This window comes from Xenopus tropicalis, chromosome 7, assembly GCF_000004195.4.
Source record: "Xenopus tropicalis strain Nigerian chromosome 7, UCB_Xtro_10.0, whole genome shotgun sequence".
NCBI classification, from domain to species: Eukaryota; Metazoa; Chordata; class Amphibia; order Anura; family Pipidae; genus Xenopus; species Xenopus tropicalis.
Window position 1 is genome coordinate 19571846 of NC_030683.2, and position 21870 is coordinate 19593715.

Consider the following 21870-nt stretch of genomic DNA (forward strand, 5'->3'; position numbering starts at 1 on the left):
TCATCACAATCAATTGACAATCAAAGGCCCATCAGCAGGCATGCTTGAAATTCCCATTTCATGACTAACCTTTCATTTGACCCAAAATGCCTAAGGCCAATTTGGCCATTGATCCAGGGGTTCGATGATGGTGTATTTCCATGGATGATTGGTTGTAGAACAAATACTTCCAGCTAATGTCTCACCAACTCTACTTGGGGTAATAAAATAACACACACAATTATGCTCCCTGGGTCATCTTGTAATAATAGCTATTTTCAATAACCCTGTATTTACTCATTTGCTAAAAAGTCATCCAACACCTCCAGAATGGGTGGCCGCATGTCTGCTGGAATGACCTACTGGTAAATAAAGCATTAGAGAGGTTATTATATGATCCCCTTATATATTTATCCATAGTTATCACATCCTCCCATAAGCACCAAAACTCCAGTGTAAACAACCCCAGTCTTTCTTTATTACTGAGACTTTCCATGCCTTTACCAGCTTAGTTGCCCTTCTTTGGACTCTCTCTAATTTAATAATATCTGGTTTGAACACTAGAGACCAAAACTGCATGGGATATTCTATTGTTTGTCAGCACTGTATGTAGGTATTGGTAAGGACAAGCCTGGCCTGCACCCAATAATGCTGCAATCTGCTCTTCCCACCTGACTTGTAATCCCCCAATGCCCCCACAACCAGGGTCGGACTGGGGGGTGAAGGGCCCACCGGGGCTTCCGCCCCAGGGGCCCTGCAGGTGCCCCTGCCAGCTGTGTCCCCTAATTCCCTCCTCCCCCCCTTGCAGGGGCCCCCCTGACCCCCCTCGCAGGGCCCCTCACCCGATGTCCTCCCCGGAATGCGCGTAATTTAATGCGTCGGGGCAGGAGCGGTCGGACAGGGGGAGCGCAAGTAAGGGTAGGGTCTGGGCCGCCGGGGCCCACCGGGATTTTTCCCGGTGTCCCCTCGGCCCAGTCCGACTCTGCCCACAACCCCATGGAATCCCCTACTGATCGTAGGTCCGTACTATCCAGGGCCACTGTTGTAGCAGAATTGAATGCATTATGTCCTTGCCGCCAACTATATATTAAGAACCCAGGGTTAAGTAGCACAGATACAGCCGAAGATTCAGGCAGCCTGTTATGATCTTGATGAGTCTATAGGGGAAGATACTGGAACATGGCTTCTCAAGGCGTAGGACTTGGAGAGTAACTATACTGAAGATCAAGTGAGGTTAGGGTGGCCAAAAAGAGCAAAAAATCTCAACCACAGTGTAATAAATGCAGTGATAATATACAATCTGAAAACCCCGAGCTGATATCGAGATATAAATGCAGTAAATATATGTCAGTATTAGGATACTAGTCATTAGAATTCATGCCATACAATATATATTTAGACTTGTTTAAACAAAAGTAAAAACAACATATTTATTGTTAAGGATGTGCCTTTGGTAAAATCTCAAAAGGCTAAAAGATATTTATTGCCTATAGAAACTCTACTGAAAAGGTTTCAGCTCTAATTACAAAGCCAAGATATGGTCCTTCCAAGAACCGCATTCTGCTCTCAGCCCTCGCCGGAAGGTCTCAGGGGGTGACGCTCTAGACTGCCTTGTAAACAATGTGCTGAACACTAACTGCCATATTGGATGCAAAAAGTGTGAGCACTAATTATGTTATACTGCATCAATTAGTTTGATTTAATCACTGCTAAGCCAATTAGATTCATGTCTGAACTAGAATGACAAGATCTGCAGGAAAATGTATTCCCCCCTTAGTGTGACAGGAGGGCAATACATGAGGCAGATCCCATGACACAATAATAGTGACATTGAGATATTCATATCAGCTTGAAGGGGGTTTGTTCGTGGCGTAGGCAGCTGTTAGCTGGCAAAATACGTGTAGGGGGTGACAATCGCCTTTGGCTTTTGTGTCCCTCATCTGCAATCCAAGGCAGAACACTGTAAGGCATCATGCAATAGTGGTCATTTATCATGTACAGGCCAGAGTGCAAAAATGGGGGCAATCCACTATGTTTTCTCCACTTTGCCCCAGCTCCCCTGCAAAAAAATGTTTGGAGGGGCACAGCACAGAGTAGCAAACTCACCCACTTCCCTTCCCCCTGTCCGGATGCGTCTCCCGGCCCGCCTCTCCTACTTGAGAGGCTGTGGGAAGCGGGGATTTATGTGCAATAATGGAAAAGGAAGGCCCCCATGTCCCCAGGGTGGGGGGCTGTTTCTTCCATTGTTACAACACTGCCTTGAAAAGTTTTTGCAGGGCTCTGTGCTCCAAACAGAGCACAGAGACCCAGTGGCGTAACTATTCTGTGCCAGTGCCCCTGCAGAAAAATCTTCAGAAAGGCCCGGTGCAGAGTAGCAAACTCACTCGGCCCCCCGCCCTGACGCGTCCTAAACCTGATGCATTCCGCTGCCCATTTGCCTATAAATCCCTGCTCCCTGTTTGCTCTCCTAGGGAGTGCCTGTTCTGCCCCTCATGCAGAGCACAATCAGACCCAGCACCCCTTAGTGCTGTTGCAATTGCCCCCAGGGTCTCTGATAATGAGCACCAATTAGTTTTTTTAGATGAAATTATATAAGTATTGGGTTGCATATGGGTAACAAAAGACTTCCAACAAAAATAGGAATCATGGGAAGTAAAATCTTACCTGCTGGGGAGCTGACTACTGCAATGTTGTACATGTAGTCAGGACCAACAGTGCAGAGAATTACAAAGGGCAACTGCAACAGCAATACCTTGTTAAAATTGGATATTTAAGTTTTAATGTATATTGGAAAAATTCTTAGAATTCATTTTGCTTCCCTATATTCATGTTTATGGCCACGTAGCTGTTAAAATGTGCAGATAGTACATTCTGTACTGTCCTAAAAACATATAAAAACCAATGTTCTTATGTTACGGTGCAGTATAAATATAAGTCACAGTTGGTCATGAAATCACGCGGAGCGGCATCTTTTCTAAGTTGCTGATGGAAATAAAAGCCAACAAAGGAGACAAAGGAGGAGCGGGTGAGAGATAAAAGCTGTTTTTCTCTTGGCAGCTGAAGTTTCCAGGCACAGGCTTCAATGGCAGAACTTTAGCCATGCATGACTGCGTGAAGAGCACTTAGAAATCTGAAATATTCCGATACTGCCAGCGCTTTATGTCAGGACGCACAGGGTGCCACGCACCACCAGTTTCATGGAAATAAGAAAGAAAAATCTTACCAATTAACTGACATTAAAAAAAAAGAGAAGCAAGGAGCCTTTTGTACCTGTTTTATGTGATTGGATGTGGGAGCAACAAGTGATGTACAGAAAGCTTGCGCTTCTAATGTCACTCTGTCCTTCCCAAAGTGCTGTGTACAGGCACAATATAAGCAGGCTATTCAGGCCAGCTCTCACAGTACCTGGAAACTAGTAACTAGAACATTCCTACAGGGAGGGGGGAATCAAAAGCTGACTCCTCAAATTAAATAAACTTGTACATGAATGCCAAGTTCATAATGTTTGTGGATTCTGTACCAGCCCAAGGCCCCCACAGCCCTTTAGCAGGGAAGATCTGTGCCCCCCAAAGATGCCCCAGTAGCCCCCCATCTTCTTTTCTGCTGATTCCTGCACATACTCTGTGCTGCTGTCACTTACCTGAGCTTAGGGGCCCACTCACTATATACTGTATATATAGAATATAAATGGCACACTATACTGTATATATAGAATATAAATGGCACACTATACTGTATATATAGAATATAAATGGCACACTATACTGTATATATTGAATATAAATGGCACACTATACTGTATATATAGAATATAAATAGAACAATATACTGTATATATAGAATATAAATGGCACAATATACTGTATATATAGAATATAAATGGCACACTATACTGTATATATAGAATATAAATGGCACAATATACTGTATATATAAAATATAAATGGCACACTATACTGTATATATAGAATATAAATGGCACACTATCCTGTATATATAGAATATAAATGGCACACTATACTGTATATATAGAATATAAATGGCACACTATACTGTATATATAGAATATAAATAGAACAATATACTGTATATATAGAATATAAATGGCACAATATACTGTATATATAGAATATAAATGGCACACTATACTGTATATATAGAATATAAATGGCACAATATACTGTATATATAAAATATAAATGGCACACTAAACTGTATATATAGAATATAAATGGCACAATATACTGTATATATAGAATATAAATGGCACAAACAGTATATTGTGCCATTTATATTCTATATATACAGTATATTGTGCCATTTATATTCTATATATACAGTATAGTGTGCCATTTATATTCTATATAAATGACACACTATACTGTATATATAGAATATAAATGTCACACTATACTGTATATATAAAATATAAATGGCACACTATACTGTATATTTAGAATATAAATGGCTCACTATACTGTATATATAGAATATAAATGGCACACTATACTGTGTATATAGAATATAAATGGAACAATATACTGTATATATAGAATATAAATGGCACACTATACTGTATATATAGAATATAAATGGCACACTATACTGTATATATAGAATATAAATGGCACACTATACTGTATATATAGAATATAAATGGCTCACTATACTGTATATATAGAATATAAATGGCACAATATACTGTATATATAGAATATAAATGGCACACTATACTCTATATATAGAATATAAATGGCACAATATACTGTATATATAGAATATAAATGGCACACTATACTGTATATATAGAATATAAATGTCACAATATACTGTATATATAGAGTATAAATGGCACACTATACTCTATATATAGAATATAAATGGCACAATATACTGTATATATAGAATATAAATGGCACACTATACTGTATATATAGAATATAAATGTCACAATATACTGTATATATAGAGTATAAATGGCACACTATACTCTATATATAGAATATAAATGGCACAATATACTGTATATACAGAATATAAATGGCACAATATACTGTATATATAGAATATAAATGGCACACTATACTGTATATATAGAATATAAATGGCACAATATACTGTATATACAAAATTAAAATGTCATGAGATGTGACAGATAAGAAATTTATTCAGATTCACATTACATGGCAGCTCTGAAACCAGTGCAATTAGCATCAGAATTTAATAATCAGCCCTGTAACATCAGCTTCTACTACAGGTTAACCTAATTTTCTGCTGATATTTGGCGACAGCCCCTAAGCTCAGTTTCTCAACAGCTGCCCAGAGCCCACTGAGCACGTGAGTGTCACTGACACTTTCCAAGATGGGGAGTCCCTGTGACAACTGTAAAGCCCTGGATCATTGCTGCTATTAAGATGCTGGCATTTTCTGCTGGTGCAGTAAGTTCAGTATATAAAATATGACATTTTTAGCCATTTTCATTTTAGGGGTAGCATCACATGGGGTTTATCTGAATTGCACAAGTGATCCCCTAATGACCCAGATGAATTCTGTAGCCACTGCCACCTTGCAGTAATTCCAGGGCCCTACTATAGCATACTACAATAGTCACAGAAGGCTTATTGCTAAGGAATCACATGCAATTGTCAATTTAACATCGAGTGCCATAAATTCCATTACTGGGAATAAAACTACGGAAAAAAAACCATTATGGGAACTGCACTTTTCACACTGTAGTTGCCATCATAATAGGGTTGCCACCTAATCGTGCCCAAGCGGTGCAGTAACCCTGCCCATGATGTCATATCCCCACCCCAATATGTCTTAACCACGCCCCAAAACCCAATGAGCCCAACCCTAACATCATTGGTTCCGCCCCAGACATCACGGGTCGCACCCCAAATGGCATCGGCACGCCCCTTTGCCCCTTTTGTCACCGCTGGGAATGCTACTCAATTGAACACCGTCTCATATATAATTAATGTATGCCGGACAGTTCTTGTACTAAAAAATATACGGTGACGTTACCCTTTTAACTGCACATACTACATAAAATTAAGGAAACATTTTTTTGTTACTTGTTTTTTTTAAAGTTCCATAGCTTAATGTCCCACATTGCACTGCAACTGGCAAATAACAGAATCTGGATTACCTGAAAGTACTTACAGGAGGAGTGAATGCTTGGGAAGCTTTTTCTGCCTTCAGACACCAAGCTGGCATCTCCAGTACAATGCATCTCCTCATTGGATACTCCATCAGGAAAGCAGCGGTAGAAGAAATCAGGACGAGGTCTGAAAGAAATGAAACTGTTCATCTCCTGGAGGTTACTAGATTACCAGGGCTGGATTTAAAATCTTTGCACCCCAAGGCCAGGCCGCCCCTCACCGCCCACCCACCACCGCAACCCTACCACTACCCACCACCATGACCTTCTGACCAGCACAGGAGCAGAGTCTTTTCTTCTCTAAGGACCCTCCCCTGAACCACACATGCACATTATGATACAAGAAGAATACGAGTAGTGTTGTCCCCAGTGCAGCTCCCCTAAAAACTAGCCACCCTAGGCCCGGGCCTTTGTGGCCTTTCCAGAAATCCAGGCCTGCAGGTTACCAACACTCTGGAATCTGTTTGATCATCCCAGGCCAAATGCACGGTACATAGTCACCCAAAAGGAGCCACGTGCAATACAAGTCATCCCAGCAAAAGACCATGTTCAGTCAATGCGGAATGCAAACAAAATGCTTTCAAGTGCCAGCCATAAGTGGCAGTGAGCACAAATTCATCGGGGTGGGACTGTAACAAATACAGTTTGTGCCTGTATGTTACCCAACCACTTAGATTGTAAGCTCTACGGGGCAGGGACCTCCTTCCTACTGTGCCTCATACCACATGGCACTTATATATATATATATTTATTGTATTTATTTATTATATCCCTTGTCACCCCTGAGTGTAATCTTGTATTCTGTAAGATTGTACAGTGCTGCGTACCCTTGTGGCACTTTATAAATAAAGTTATACGTACATACATACATAATAAGGGTGCAGCAACAAACACAAGTCAAGACTGTGCAGCACTGAAGTCAGAGTGAAACTACAAAGCAATGACGTTTCTGTGGCTCTGTGCTGCAAAGGAGCCAGAATGGCACTGTCATGCAATTGATTTAGGTTGGTACTGCTCAGCAATAATATCAGGGTGGCACTGGTGCACTCTGCAGCAATGGGTTTAGGGTGGCTGAGCAGTCTGGATGGCACAAAGCAATCTTAAGCCCCTTTGCATTCTGGTATTTGGGGGGGGGGGGTAGGGATGGAGAAGAGAACAGGTAACTTACCTTCCCACTATGAGTTTGATGGTATTTGTGCAAACTCCATTCAGAGCCAATGCCAAGGAGACAGCTGCATGGGAGATCACAAGTAAGCAGTTAGCAGAATTATCCAATATTATTAGTGTTTGAGTCTTACTATGGACAACTAACTTAGCCAAGGCTGAACATAGAGCTTCCTGGCTGTGGCAGAACTACAGCTCCCAAAATTCCAAGGGCAGTTTAGAGAGCTAGAATTCCGTAACAGATAGAATGCTGAAGATTAACTATCCATTCCTTATGCTATTCATCTATATGCCTGCGTACCAGGTCCTGTATCAGGCATAGACTACTGTTTGTGTACCATGTACATAGGTGTATACAGCATGAACCCCTATTGCATTATTCCAAGAACATCATTTTCCCCAATACGGGTGATTTTGCCCATGCCCCATTCTGCCCCAACCATGCCCTGTTCTGTCCAGATCACTCCCCAGTGTCAACCAACAACATCTAGTTCCACCTAAACTGCAAAAGGGCCTCTAAAGGTCTGTCCTCTGATCAACTTTTGTGTAAATACTTGGGTGGTAAGAGTAGCAACCACAGCATGGCCTGGTCCAACTGAAAGCTCTAAAGTTCTAACCAACATTTGGTCACCAATGCTGGGAGGGGTTACCATGGCTTCTTTACTTGTGTCACTGTGTTAAAGCAATGACCAAAAAGTGACTAAGCTACTAGAGGTGGCAACCCTAGGCCAACTGTGGAAATACTACCACATTGGATCAAAATGCCCTGAAATCAAAAGGGGCAGCAGAACCATTGTGACAGGGCCCAGTGCACAATATGAAACTGGTCCCTTTTTGTTGTACCATAGGGCTCCAAGTTTGGACTGTTCCACTATATAATTATCACAGTAAAGGGAACACAAGAGCAAAGTACCCTGAGAGAAGGTGCTTTTAGATGATGTGGTCCCAATTTTCTACCCAATAAAGCTAGGATACAATCATGGATAAAATGGCTTTAAGAAGAGAAAGGGGTGATTGTTAAAGTAACTTTGGCAGGCATGATTTGTGTGGAAAAGTAGGTTTAAAGATTGGAAGAGATCACCATCTAAAGCTAGAGTAAAATAAAGTGCATGCCCCTCTCCTGAGCTGTATGGGTACTCATTCAACAATGCAAAATAGGTGAACAGAATTCCTCTCTCCTTAAGTTAGGGCCTGAACAGGCAATGACATCAAGTGTCACAGAGAAGGACTCAATAATGGGGTTGCGGTGAATGAAGACCTTTGGGTTAACATTTGGCAGGTACTTGTACAATTCCATGGTTCTGTATAACAAACCTTATTATACATGTGAGACAGGATCTATCCCTGTACATACAGAAATCTATATATTTGTCTAACACGACCTTTTATTCTTACTGCAAATGCATCAATAGGTCTTTATTTATAGATGATTTCATTTAGGGTAAATTATTTCTCGCCCATTGTGTTGCTGGCTTTCTATCAATAAATCAGTACCGGCTAACATGCAATGCAGCGGGTTATTATGGGAGATGTCTACTGCATGTTGTATAACAAAAGCCTTTGGGTACATGTGTGCGTTGAGAGGGTATATAGCAATAAATCGCTAGTATTGGCACAAGAGCTACATGTTACTGCTTGCAAGCTATTTGCACAATGCTCAAGGCTTTCTTTATTGAGCAAATGATTTTCTCGCAGGTCCCAGTTCTCTCATTGCCTTGGGGTGAATGAATGTTCCAGTAGAACACTGGTACTGAGAGCTGCACTAGGCAAAACTGCTGCTGTCAGGGATGCTCTGATTTCCCCTCACGACTTTCGGAAGGGACCGGCGCTTACCCAAACAGGCTTCTTTCACCTCCGTTCTGTCCGTGCGCAGGATGATTTTCACCACGAAAATCACAGCAAGGGGAGTCAGAAAGGAGATGGCCTGTGGGTAAAACAGAGCAAATGGAGAATGTTAGATTGTCCTCTGTACATTCAGCTTCCATAATTCTCTAGCCACTCAGTCCATCCATATCATCTGTTATAGCAAATCTGTGCTTATTTGGCCACCAAGCCGACCTAGCATTATCCTGTTTGGGCCACTGTTTCACGAAACATACTAATTCCACTTTTCTCTGCTAGGGGGCACCCACTAGCATTCAAATTTCCATTTTGGCCCTTTTTGCGTTAAAGGAAAATATATAGGATAAACCAGCTCATTTGTAAAACCATGCTTCGCCCAAATAAACCATTTTCATACAAATATGCCGCACCTTGGGATCATACGATGCACAAATAAACCAAGGGCACACGTACATGCAAGGTCACATCAGCCAATGAATGGACAGAGTTCTGCCTTTTGCTCCCACACTACTTCCTGTTACAGTTAGAGCTGCATTATTTCCTGTCAGCTGATCTCTGAGGGAGCACAAAGCCCATCACTAAATGGCGCCTCAATGGAAAAGATGTAAAAGGGCAATATTTACTGATATATATATTCCAGTTTGTTGAGATTTTTAATAGGCAGTTTAATATGATATAAACTGTCTGTTGGTTAAGTATTCATTCTGGGGGTATAGCTTTCCTCTAACCCAAGGTTGGGCAAACTTTTTGGCTCAGGGGCCACATTGACTTACTGTCGGGCCGGGCCAACGTTACGCCGTTTGCACCGTTTCTGCTCATCAGTCCCCAGATGCCAAGTCTTGCGTGAGGAGACTTGCAGAGTTGGCAGACCGGATTAAACACACCAAGGGGCCAGATGGGACCCGAGGGCTATAGTTTGCCCACCCCTGCTCTAACCCCTTTACCACAAACACTGTAAATGCTGTGTAGCGACTGCATCCTTTCTGCCTTGATTTGGCACACTCTTTGTTTAATAAAAAGCTCTTTTCCAAAGCAATTTCACCCTAAATTTTGCAATGTACATGTTCAGCAATAATACTGTATATTGCAATAAAAAGCTTAATGTGCCAGCCACTAGTCAATCAGAGAAAACCTTATATATATATATGAATGTATTTCCAAAAATATATATACACACATATATATACAGTAACTTGCAAAAGTATTCGGCCCCCTTGAACTTTTCCACATTTTGTCACATTACAGCCACAAACATGAATCAATTTTATTGGAATTCCACGTGTGTGTGTGTGTATTACAGGAAGGGTCTCTCTTTAATATTGCTTAGGAGGTGGTTTCTCTCTTTCAGCCACAGTGCAATTCCATCAAATATTTAATTCTGGATAGAGTATGCTGTAAAGGGATATATCACTGCATTATTATTTTATTCCATTAATATCTTGTATCCGTTGCTTGTTTCTTACTTACAAACATCAGTCGAGTAGGTATATTGTCTGATTGCACCAAGGGGTTCTTATACAGCCAGATCTCCTCCGGTTGGATGACGCGTTGGAAAGGATCTAAGAACTCTGTAAATCTGGGGAGAGAGACACAGGAATGGGTTAATCTGCAGATCTGGGCTGAGGTACCAGTACACTAAGGGGCAGATTCAAGAAAACACAAGTTCGAATCCCGAATGGGATAAATTCGGATTGGATACAAAAATTTCTGAAGATCGCAAATATCACGAAAATGCTTATGAAAAAATCGTATTAGTCACGATAATATCGTATCGGCGATCCGAAAGTCACAAAATTTTCTTATCGAACGACTGTAAACAGCGAGAAAACCTTTCCGCACGCGTACGAAAAATTCAGCGAAAACACGCTCGGAGCATTTGAATGAACACTCTGAGCGTTCTTGTCTTAGTAAATCTGCCCCTTAATGGGGCATATGGAGTTGGCCTGCTACACACAATTGTACTGCTCGGCTCCAACTGTACTTTCTCATTGGGGGTTATGTTATAAAATACCCAAGAGTCTGCCCAGGAGCAGTAGCCCACAGCAACCAATCAGCAGAAAACATTTACTGCTCACCTATTACATGTGGGGGTGTCTTGTTGATTTCCAGCAACCCTTAAAGGGAAAAGAAAGTCAAAGTCACTTGGGGGTGCCAAAATGTTAGGCACCCCCAAGTGACTTTGACCACCTACCTTTTACCCCGGGCTGGTGCCCCTGTGAGGAGGGAACAGCACCAGCCCGGGGTAGCTGCCGGCGCTTCCTTCCTCTTGTTTCGCTGCGCGCGCATGCGCAGTAGAGTGAAAAGCCGAACTTAAACATTAAAGTCGGCTTTTCACTCTACTGCGCATGCGCCCACCGCTGGCATTCAGGAAGAGGAAGCCAGAACACGGAAGCGCTGCGCTCCAGGTGCCCCGGGCTGGTGCTGTTTTCTCCCAACAGGGGCACCAGCCCGGGGTACGAGGTAAGCGGTTAAAGTCACTTGGGGGTGCCTAACATTTTGGCACCCCCAAGTGACTTTACCTTTCGTTTCCCTTTAAGCTTAGCTTCTCAGCAGCGGCAGCCCAGAGCACACTGAGCATGTGCAGTGCCACTGACACAAAAGATGGCCTAACAAGATCCAAGAGGGGGCGCTGTTGTAAACACTTTGAAGGCCTGGATCATTACTACTATTGGGCTGTTAAAACTTTGGGCTGGTACAGTAAATTCAGTATGTACATTTATTTTATAAGACTTTACTTCTCTTTTAATCTCTGTGAAATGCACATTGCTAATATACAATTTGCTAAAACTCAGCTCTAAACTTAATTATTTTATCTCCAAACCTTATTATTTTCCACATCTCACTAATTACAATTCATCTTTCCCTCTATTCCATCTCGCTCTGCATCCCAACACCCCCTTATATCTCCCCAGTCTCTCCTTTATTCTCCCCCAGATATTTCCCCTGCTGTAACCTTTCTCTACCTCTCTTTAGTTCTCTCTCCCAGCTCACTATTTCCCTATGCCCTACAGCAGGGCTGTCCAACTGGAGGCCCATGGGCTGGATGCAGCCCTCCAAAGGAATTTCTATGGCCCTCAGTCTGCTAAAAGGCTCCACAGACTTAATTATATGACATTATCATTTTAATTTAACCCTGCCCTCGAATGCACCATATGAGCAATAATCGGCCTACTACCTGTAATTAGTTGTACAGCACTGCCTACCAGCACCTCAGCTCCACCATTCTAACCTCAGCCTCTCTTTCACTTTCTCTCCTGGCTCAATTTGTCCTTAAACCATTTTACACAATCCTCTCAATGCCACCATATGTATTTACTCCTCCTTTTCCCCATCACCCTGTCTGTTCCTCAGTATCCCACATGTTCATCGCCAGGCAGTGGCCAAATATAGGGCCTCTTCACAGCATGTACCTCAGCCTGCTGATATCATCTCCATTAATAGAACTGTATTAACACCTATAATAATATTAACACTTCAGCTATGGTACGTTCACAGCTATGCAAGTGTACTGTCAACCTGACATCACCTCCATCCATGTATCCATATGTCACACTGCAATGTGATATCTTCATCCCCCTACTCATTATTGCCAGTTAGGATGTCCATAGGCTGTAGTTAACAAATGGCTGGAGGGCTGCATGTTGGACACCCCTGAATCCCTTTAGATAGGGGCTCCAGCTTTCATGCAGCCTAGGGCCCATACATCTATAACACAAGCTCAGTCACCATCCCGTTATATCAATAGCCCATCATTATCTGGGCTTGTGCAAGGGTATCCAGCTGACCTTCGGACTAGCACTTCTTACTTTCATTTGTGTTTCTTTCCAGTATTGCCATTTATGCTGTAAAGATCATATTATTTAGGGTTGCCCGCTGTCAATTTTCAGCATTACTGCACACTTAAACAATGATGGGAAATCAATAGATTAGAAAATAGCCTCCTGCTGTGTCTTGGCGGCTTGTGAGCACATGGCTCTGATATACTGCGGAGACTGCACCTTCTTCCCATAATCCATCAAGGCAATATCCAGCTAGGAGCATAAATTGTAAGCTTTGCCTCTGCACTTTGGTCCTGGCTGAAAAAAACACAAGATTCATGAAGTCTTTTCTTCTTTTACTTGAACCATCAGCAAAACAGCTTTCTAGAAATGCCAATCTGCATTAACAAACTTATTCATCCAGGAAACCAATTTACATGATAAGATCTCTGAGGGAAGGAGATGGTACTTTTACCTTCAGCTTTGTTTTCCCTTTGTATTTATGCAAAAGAATAGATGAAATTATAAATATTCCCCCCCCCCCCCTTGGTTTGTTTTCCTTATGGCTTCAATGAAGGTGTAACTGACTCAGGCTGCAGATTCAGCTTTTCATAAGTCTCCATACCGTGGGCTTAGCAGCATTATAAAGAGCGCACATAGAACAGCCCCATCCAATCAACTATCAAAGGGTCATGGCCAAAGAACAAATCAATTTCTCTATATAATGGCTGGCTGCCCAACCAGCCATATTCCATAAGGCCAAAACCACATTATGTGTTATCCTGAAAAATATATGTAATATATGTGCCCGTCTGTTCCTTCCACATAAAGAGAATATTATAGAACCACGGGTCAGGATAGTATAGAAGGCTGGGAGAGCTTGGACATGGTCCCACAGTCATGAAATGGAGGGGAAGAGTCAACTTCTTTTTCTAAGAACCCTTCAGTGCAAGAAGGAGCATATGGTCCACAGCTTAGAGGCTACAGAGATTGGGGAACCCCAAGGAAATAGACCTCAGAATGGTGGAGCTTCTGTCTTCATTGCCACCTGGGATGGCAGAAATGATGTTGCCCTACTTTCCCACAAAGTATTGGACAAATTAAGGAAACAAAACTAGCTTGTGGAGAGATAGAACTTGCAAGTAATTTAGTAAACAGCTTTGGCTCCATGGAATTTAGTTTAGGGTTAAATGTACCCTTTTAGGGATTTAAATGTGTAAACTTAAGGTGGCCATACACTATAAGAACCGCTTGTTTGGCAAGATCTCCAAACGAGTGGATCTTTCTCACCTTGGACGATACCTCAGGACCAAACAATTGCATTTCAGTGAAGGGGATACGAGCCGTCTGGGCCAGGACCACATCAATGAACCTATGAGGATGATTCGGATCAGGGAGGCCTGACAGAGGGCCCCATACATGGGCAAACAAGCTGCTGAATTGGTCTGACGGACCCAAATCAGAATCTTAAATCTGCCTGTGTATGGCCACCTTAAGGTGTTTTTTTCCTGGCACTCTGCTATGGATGTCCACTATGAGAGCTGTTATTGGAACTCAAGTACAGTAACTGAAGACGATATGAGACTATAGATAAGTGTCTTAAGGTGGGCATACACTAGGCCATCCATCACAGAATCCATCACAGAATCGAACCGATCAACCTGTGGGCTGAATAGATGTACCCCATATAAGGGGCCATACACGTGCATAATCACCTTCCATGCACAATTCAGGATATTTGCTGAAATGATAAACTATGATTATGTCCGCAGATTTCTCTCTAGTATCAGTCAGAAGTGTTTTTTGTGATAATTGGCTTGCGCAGTGACAGTCAGACACTTGTTAAATAAATACAAACTGCTATTTAAAAGGGCAAACTGCTATTAGATGCTGAGTAGCATTTCCTGATTCTCCGCCTCGGCTTGGGACCAAGAACAACATCGGAAACTTTGCGCCCATTTTTGCACTACTACTTGATAAATGAGCCCTACGGTGTGCCGGTAGCCCTATAGCTTTTTGCCACTTCAGTCCATTGGGTTTAACTTTTAAAATGGACTCAACTCTTCTGAACTGCTCTGTCGGCAGCTCCCTGCGTATAAAAAGAGCTTTGCCTTCAGGAACAGACGGGGGGAATAAGGAGGTTTTCTATCTTTCTGCTCTCTAAATGCCAGGGGAAAAAAACCCTTCTGCAATTTGTTTTCATCTTTCCCCCGAACACAATTATACAAGATGCAATTATTTGCTTTTTGAGAGCCCTTCATCTGTATGCGCTGAGCTCCGGCACCTGCTCTCTGGCTACGCCAAAATTAAACTTTGTGGAAATAAACTTTTTTTTTTTTTTGTTCTATGCTGCATAATTCATAGCCGTGAAGCAAAGGAAAATTAATTTCAAACAGAGGCAGCGTTCCACTCCAGGGGAAATAGCATGAGAGGAGAACTGCACAATGGAAAAGGGGGAAGAAAAAGGAAACCATAAAACATATAAATATCAAGAATAACTTGTAGCCGGAGGGACACATGGGACAAAGGAAACCATAGAAAAGATAAGTCTTCAGTCGGACTTAAATGGCGTGAGATTATATTCAGTTTGGAGAGCGAGTTGCAGCCAATGTGGCCTTGCAGTGTTTGATTTGAATAATGACACTGTGATCATCATTCCCCAGCTACCCATGAAATAGAATAGCATTAGGGACCACTAGAGGGCGTACATAAGCACTAGGATTGCTTGCGGTTCTTCTCAAACTGCCTAAATATTTGGGGGTTATTAGCACAGCATTACTTTAGGGTCCTTTGCTATAGGAGGGTCTTGGGAATCTTTATACAATATGAAAAGTGTGACAGTGTTTTCCTTTATAACATGACAGCACATTATCCTAGCCATATCAGTGCTTTACACTTGCCAGACCACTTTTGGCCGACATGAGTGATTCCGCAACCATATCAGATTGCATTTATCGGCCACATTGCTTGCTGAGGTCTTGGGGATGGGAAAGACAAAGGAAGGGCTCTTACGGTGGCCATACATGGTAAGATCTGCATGTTTGACGAGGTCCGCAAATGAGCGCATCTTCTCTCCATATGCTACGGTGGGTGATATTGGGCTAATTCGATCAAGTTAGTTGAATTAAACCGGGGAGCATAGGCAATGTCCCCGATCCAATGTAAAATCATACCTGCCCGATTAAGATCTGGCTAGTATTAGGCAAGATCTCGGTCCGGTAGGCCTGTCTGGGGTGCCCATACACAGGCAGATAAGCTGCCTAATCAGTCTCTAAAGGACCAAAATCGGCAGCTAAAATCTGCCTGTGTATGGCCACCTTTAGACATTTTTGGCATCCAACTGGTCAGCCAACTGTATGGCTATCTTTTCATTGTTTGGGCAGACAATCTGTGGTTGCTGCGGCTCCTCTTCTTCTCCTTATCTGCCAATACACCATACATTAGCAGATATGGTACATCAGCAGGTAAGATTTTCAAACTGGATATTGGCCCAGCAGAACAATAAAGACCTGCTATAAATGGTCCGGAACTATTTTATTAGTAGTAGTAGTAGGTGTAACAGCAGCTCTAATGTGACTCTAGAAATTTTTTAAAGGCTTTTCTCTTTGTTGCCCACCCTCAGCAATGTGATGAAATGAGAAAAAGCCTGAGTCTGAGCAAAGATGTTTTGCCCAGTCACGAGTAATACAATTCTTATTTTGCCAAAAATGTAGTTCTTCATCCACCAGCAAGAACAAATTAGATTTCTCCAAGGGGCTTCTTTACAAACTGCCCTGACAGTTGCGCCCTTAGGGTGCTGGCAGATAGGCAATACCTGCCCCTCTGCATTCATTCAAATTGCTGCATGGAATATGTTTTACAAGCGGCAACTTGAACAAATGGGAAAGAAAAGGGATTGTCGGGATTGTCGGGTTTTTTTCTGCCTGGCAATGAACACAAAGGTCTTTGCCTTTCTTATAAACACAACACTGCTGAGGTTCAGCAGCACTGTATTCATGAGGTGCTGATTGGCTAGGGACCACCAATGGGTGCTAGGTGCTATGGCGCTCTGTACTTACCACCTGGCCAGACAAACTGCAGCCACAGATACTGGTGGATGGGTACTAAGGGGTGCCATTTGTGTCCTTTAGGCTTCCAGCACCAGTGTCTATCTTATCAATATTTTGATCAGAATAGGTTTTAAAAGGGGTCATATACCATGATCCCTGGGGGCAAATGCAAGATCAAGGCGCAAAAGCCAGATCAAGGCGCAAAAGCCCCTTATACTTTGACACTTTATAATTAGGGCTCAGTTTCCCATCAAACAGGAAAAATAATGTACACTGTTACAATTAAATTAGCACCTAATGATGGATGTGATGTTTGTGAGCAGCCATTTCTTGTCTGGATCTACAGAATCATAACTCATGTGTACTGCTGGATAACTGGCGTTTTCTTGGAAGGTGGAACTTAGATACAGATTGGAGAATGTAACAGAAATACAAATTACCAAAATTAAGAATTAAGAGCATTTTGCATTGTAACATTGCTCATTAGACAGGTATAATATAGTAGGGCTCATTTACGGGCTGACAGATGTAAGCTGTGATGTGCTTATGTGTGTATTTGAGCCTTTTAGCACACTGTCATGCCAGCAGTAGTGCCCTGCCATTGTAAAGGGCTAAACCTGGCAACATCAGACAATGCGGGGCCAGCCATTTGGGGCAGGGGAGCTTGGGACCATTGGTTTCTTTGATCTGTTGATCAAAGAAAGGCAATTGTGGACCTAAGAACAGCAGAGGGTGCAGCTAGGAGAAAATTTGGATTATAGAAAGGGGTCCATATCTCCTTTGCTTTATGGTTCACATCCTCATAAATCACATATTGGTTATGAGGAGGCCCCATGCTTCCCAATGATACCAAACAGGGGCTGCCTATACCCACCAGTTAGGGATAGTTTCTGGGGGACTGGAACAAGAGACACCCCTCATTTTGGTTTCATTTTGATCGCCCACATATGGGTTAAAACAAGCCCATATTTTCATAATAATATTGGATACTGGCAAGTACCAATATTATATGACAAGAAACTGGCATGAGAAGTACAGCTCTCTACAGGGGGTCCCAAGGGACAAGTTCCTGGACACTCCCCCCTCATGCATACGGTAATAAGGGAGGGTCCCAGCTGGGAATAAAAAGGCAACAGACCCAGGTACCCGTTAGCTCATATTTTGGAGGTCCCAATTTCCGTTGGGGTGTGGGCTGAGGCCTTCAAACTCTTACCTCCAGGAGGACACTCCGTTTACTCGGTAACGTACATAGGGTTTCTCTGTGTTTTATTTCCTTTTATTTTATTTACTGTTTGTATGTGTATGTCTCTTTTTGTAAAATCTTTTTAAATGCACTGTTAATCCTTGTAATATTAAAAATAAAATTTAATAAGTTATGTCCTTTGGCTCTAAGACTCACTTACCTGGTATAAATGTTTGGGCCTAGAATGTTATAACCTCATGTCTGTAACTGTGAAGGGCAAGTTCTGTGTAAATGCTAATTAACTAGTTGGCTGCTAGCAGGAGAGTGTGTTTGACTGTAACCCCAACTACAGTGAGAGACAGTGTGTGCTACAGTGGTGTATTAGGTTTCTATCGCCTGTTAATGATAGATGGTGGCAGTGAATAGTTATTTGGGGCGGTGGTGTGTTTGGGGGTGCCTGATGTTAGTCTAACCTGTGTGAAAGGTGACTGAGTGTAACCCCTTGGTTCCCCGTCCCGATGTCATGTGCGTTTGAGAGTGGCGTGTTCCTGACACACACCATACACTTTACATTTGTGACGGATGAGCAGTGTAGGTCTCATCTACACCTTTGTTTGCTGCTCCCACGTAGCCCAGTATTCAAAGGAACAGTAACACCAAAATATAAAAGTGATTTATAGTAATTATATAAATAAAATAATGTGCTATATAATGCACTAATAAAGTTGTGTGTTTGCTTCAGAAAGACTACTATAGTATATAAAAGCAAAGCTGCTGTGTAGCCATGGTCGAAATGGGGGGTGCAGGGCCCACCGGGGGGTGCCGCCCCAGGGGTCCTGCACCCCCCCTGATGTGTCCCCCGCCACCTGCTCAATGTCCTCCCCCGAGAGCACGTAAGTGAAACTTACTTTCAACGCGTCAGGGAAAAGACACTGGCGGCCGGGGGCGTGCTGACAAGGATCAGGTCAGGGTCGCCGGGGCCCACCGGGTTTTTTACCAGTGCCCCAGCGGCCCAGTCCGACCCTGTGTGCAGCCATTTAAATGGGGTTAAATGGCACAGGTTACATAGCAGATAACAGATAAGCTCTGTAGAATACAGTATGATGGTGTTTTACAGAGCTTATTTGTTATCTACTATACAAGCTGTGCCCTTTAGCCCTATTTAAATTGAAATGGCTGCCCCTTGGCTACACAGTTTGTTTATATCAACTCACAGCAAGCACACAACCTTTACTGTGGGTTTACCTGCAGGTCTGGTGGGTCTGGGCCAGCATCTACACAACTTTTTGCGGTCACGTTAGGGAAGGGGTGGGCAAATCTTTGGCTCAGGGGCTACATTGACTTACAGATGGGCGTTAAGGCGTTTCCGCTCATCAGTGCCCAGACACCAAGTCTCGAGTGATGAGACTTGCGGAGTCGGCGGGCTGGATTAAAAAAACCAATGGGCCTGATGTGGCCCGCGGGCCGTAGTTTGCCCACCGCTGCGTTAGGGCCTGAACTTTACACTACACCCACCCTGCCCGTGACCTTACTATGTCAAGCTTCTGTCTTTGGCTGTTGGGGTCAACCCACACATCACTACAGTATCGGGCAACTGTAATTATATTCTAGTTACTTTGATACATTTCCATTTGCTGGTGTTACTGTTCCTTTAACATCCCTATTGCAAAGTATCAATATGTTTATGGCGTGTCTATGAAACTCTTTTTGCAAGGAGTTTAGCGGTTCCCCCACAAGCGGATTTTCCGCGGATTTTCCCTTTTTTACTCTTTGTTTAATAAGACTAGTGACGTTACTAGCCGCCAATTTGAGCAGATTCCATTACTTGCAATTTATTTGCCCGTTGCCTGTGTGGGCACAACTGCACTAATGACCCCGCCGTCTGTGGGCAGATAAAAAGCATCAGAGATGGAAGCTGCTCAAATCAAACGCTGATAAGGGACTCGGATTTCGGTTGGGAAAAAAATTTGGTGAAGGAAACGTGTGGGAGGAAAAAGGAGATCTGTGCCGACAGCTTTATGATGGTTTTATACATCCGAGCTAAGGATCTTTCTCACAGCAATGATTGCAGTGTCACTTACAGGCTGGGCTCTGTCGCTGAATGAAACAGACTGGCTTTTCTTAGGGAGAACCAGCTGTGCATTAAGGCTCACCGGGTAGCGCCGTAATTTGTTTTATCAGTCATCACCTTCCAGCATCAAACTGTCAGCCTGTCCTGATTTAGTAATCGAGGCTGTTGCCAAACCATAGCTGGGACACTTGGCTGCGAGCCCTACAAAAAAATGAAACATAGGCCATCGACAGCATTCAGAGAGGGAATGGATGGGAGAGGGACTCGGCACATTATATTGTGTTCTCAAAACATGTCACTTTATAGAACAATGTGTATGAACCCTCTTGGCAAGGAGACTGCCAACATCATTAATTTGAAATTAGAGGTTTGAAAAGTTAGAGGAACGTGTCCCTCCGGATACTGTATTTTGGGCACGAACAGTGATTTTGGGGCTAATGAAAATCCCCCCCCCCATCAGTGTTGGACTGGGACCCCAGGGGCCACCAGAAAACCTTAGACCCTAGGCCCACTCTCCAAACTATATTTCCTCCTTTCCTCCTATTTCTCTTTGTTCTCATTCAGAAATAGGGAATGACCATAGGGAATACTAGGGTCATGGCCTGAATGGTGGGTAAATTCATAGTTAGGGAGGGGGAATGTTTTTTTCTGTGATTTTTTTTTTCATTTACCTGGTTGATTTGTAAGTCAGACACAAGGTACAGTGCACAGCTGTAAGGGAGGCCTATATGTTACACCTGTAACTGACCCATATTCTGTGCAATAGAACAGTTAAAGGAGAACTTAACCCTAACAACAAATATGGCAATATGTCATATTTTATATACTGAACTAATTGCACTGGCCTAAAGGATCAGGTGTTTGTGCCCAGTACACAGACTCCTGTCTGGCCCCCACCAGCCCACTACCTGCCCCTGCCCGCATCACATGCCCTTGTCCCTGGTGTCCCCCATTCCCTGCCCACAGGTAGTAGAGCAGCTGGGGAGGAGGGATTTATTTTCAAACCAGATCCTTTTCAAATGGGGGTCACTGACCTCAGCAGCCAAAAACGATTGCTCAGTGAGGCTGCAGTTTTATTGTTACTTTTTTGAATTTTTTTTATATTCAGTCCCACTCCTATTCATATACCAGCCTCTCATTCAAACTGCTCCCTGGCTGCTAAGGTAATTTGGACCCTAGCAACCTGATAGCTGCTGAAACTCCAAACTGGAGAAGTGCTGAACAAAAAGTGAAACAACTAAAAAACCACAAATAATAAAAAATGAAGACCAATTGCAAATCATGTCAGATTATTACTCTCTACATATTATTATTACTCTCTAAAAGTTAACTTAAAGGTGACCAACCCTTTGAGGCGCCATGCCTCCTCTTAAGTGTCGGATGCCTGCTTGTCAGTCAGTCAGTCAAACAATCAGTCAGTCAAACAGACAACAAACCAACATCATGGAGAGCCACAGAGTTTAGTGCACTATTCAATTTGCACCTCCAGCCTCCATCAAGAGCCTACTTATGCTCAGAAAAACATTGTATATATTTTGCACTGGGGGGTGCCGCCCCAGGGGCCCTGCAGATGCCCCCCGCGGCTGAGACCCCACATCCCCTAACTCCCCGCAGGGGCCCCCACTGACCTTCCCTTGCCCCCCGCAAAGGCCCCCACTGAG

At 43.0% G+C, this 21870-nt stretch overlaps 1 protein-coding gene across 1 annotated transcript in view; it reads right to left on the reverse strand.

Annotated features, from left to right (window-relative positions):
- The window catches only part of plpp4 (phospholipid phosphatase 4), a 77983-nt gene that overhangs the window by 22591 nt on the left and 33522 nt on the right, over positions 1 to 21870 (reverse strand). The window contains exons 2-5 of the mRNA XM_002937808.4: positions 10616 to 10724; positions 9140 to 9230; positions 7311 to 7374; positions 6145 to 6269 (exon numbers count right to left, since the gene is read on the reverse strand). Coding sequence (XP_002937854.2) covers positions 6145 to 6269; positions 7311 to 7374; positions 9140 to 9230; positions 10616 to 10724 — 389 coding nt within the window. The remainder of the gene's footprint in view (positions 1 to 6144; positions 6270 to 7310; positions 7375 to 9139; positions 9231 to 10615; positions 10725 to 21870) is intronic.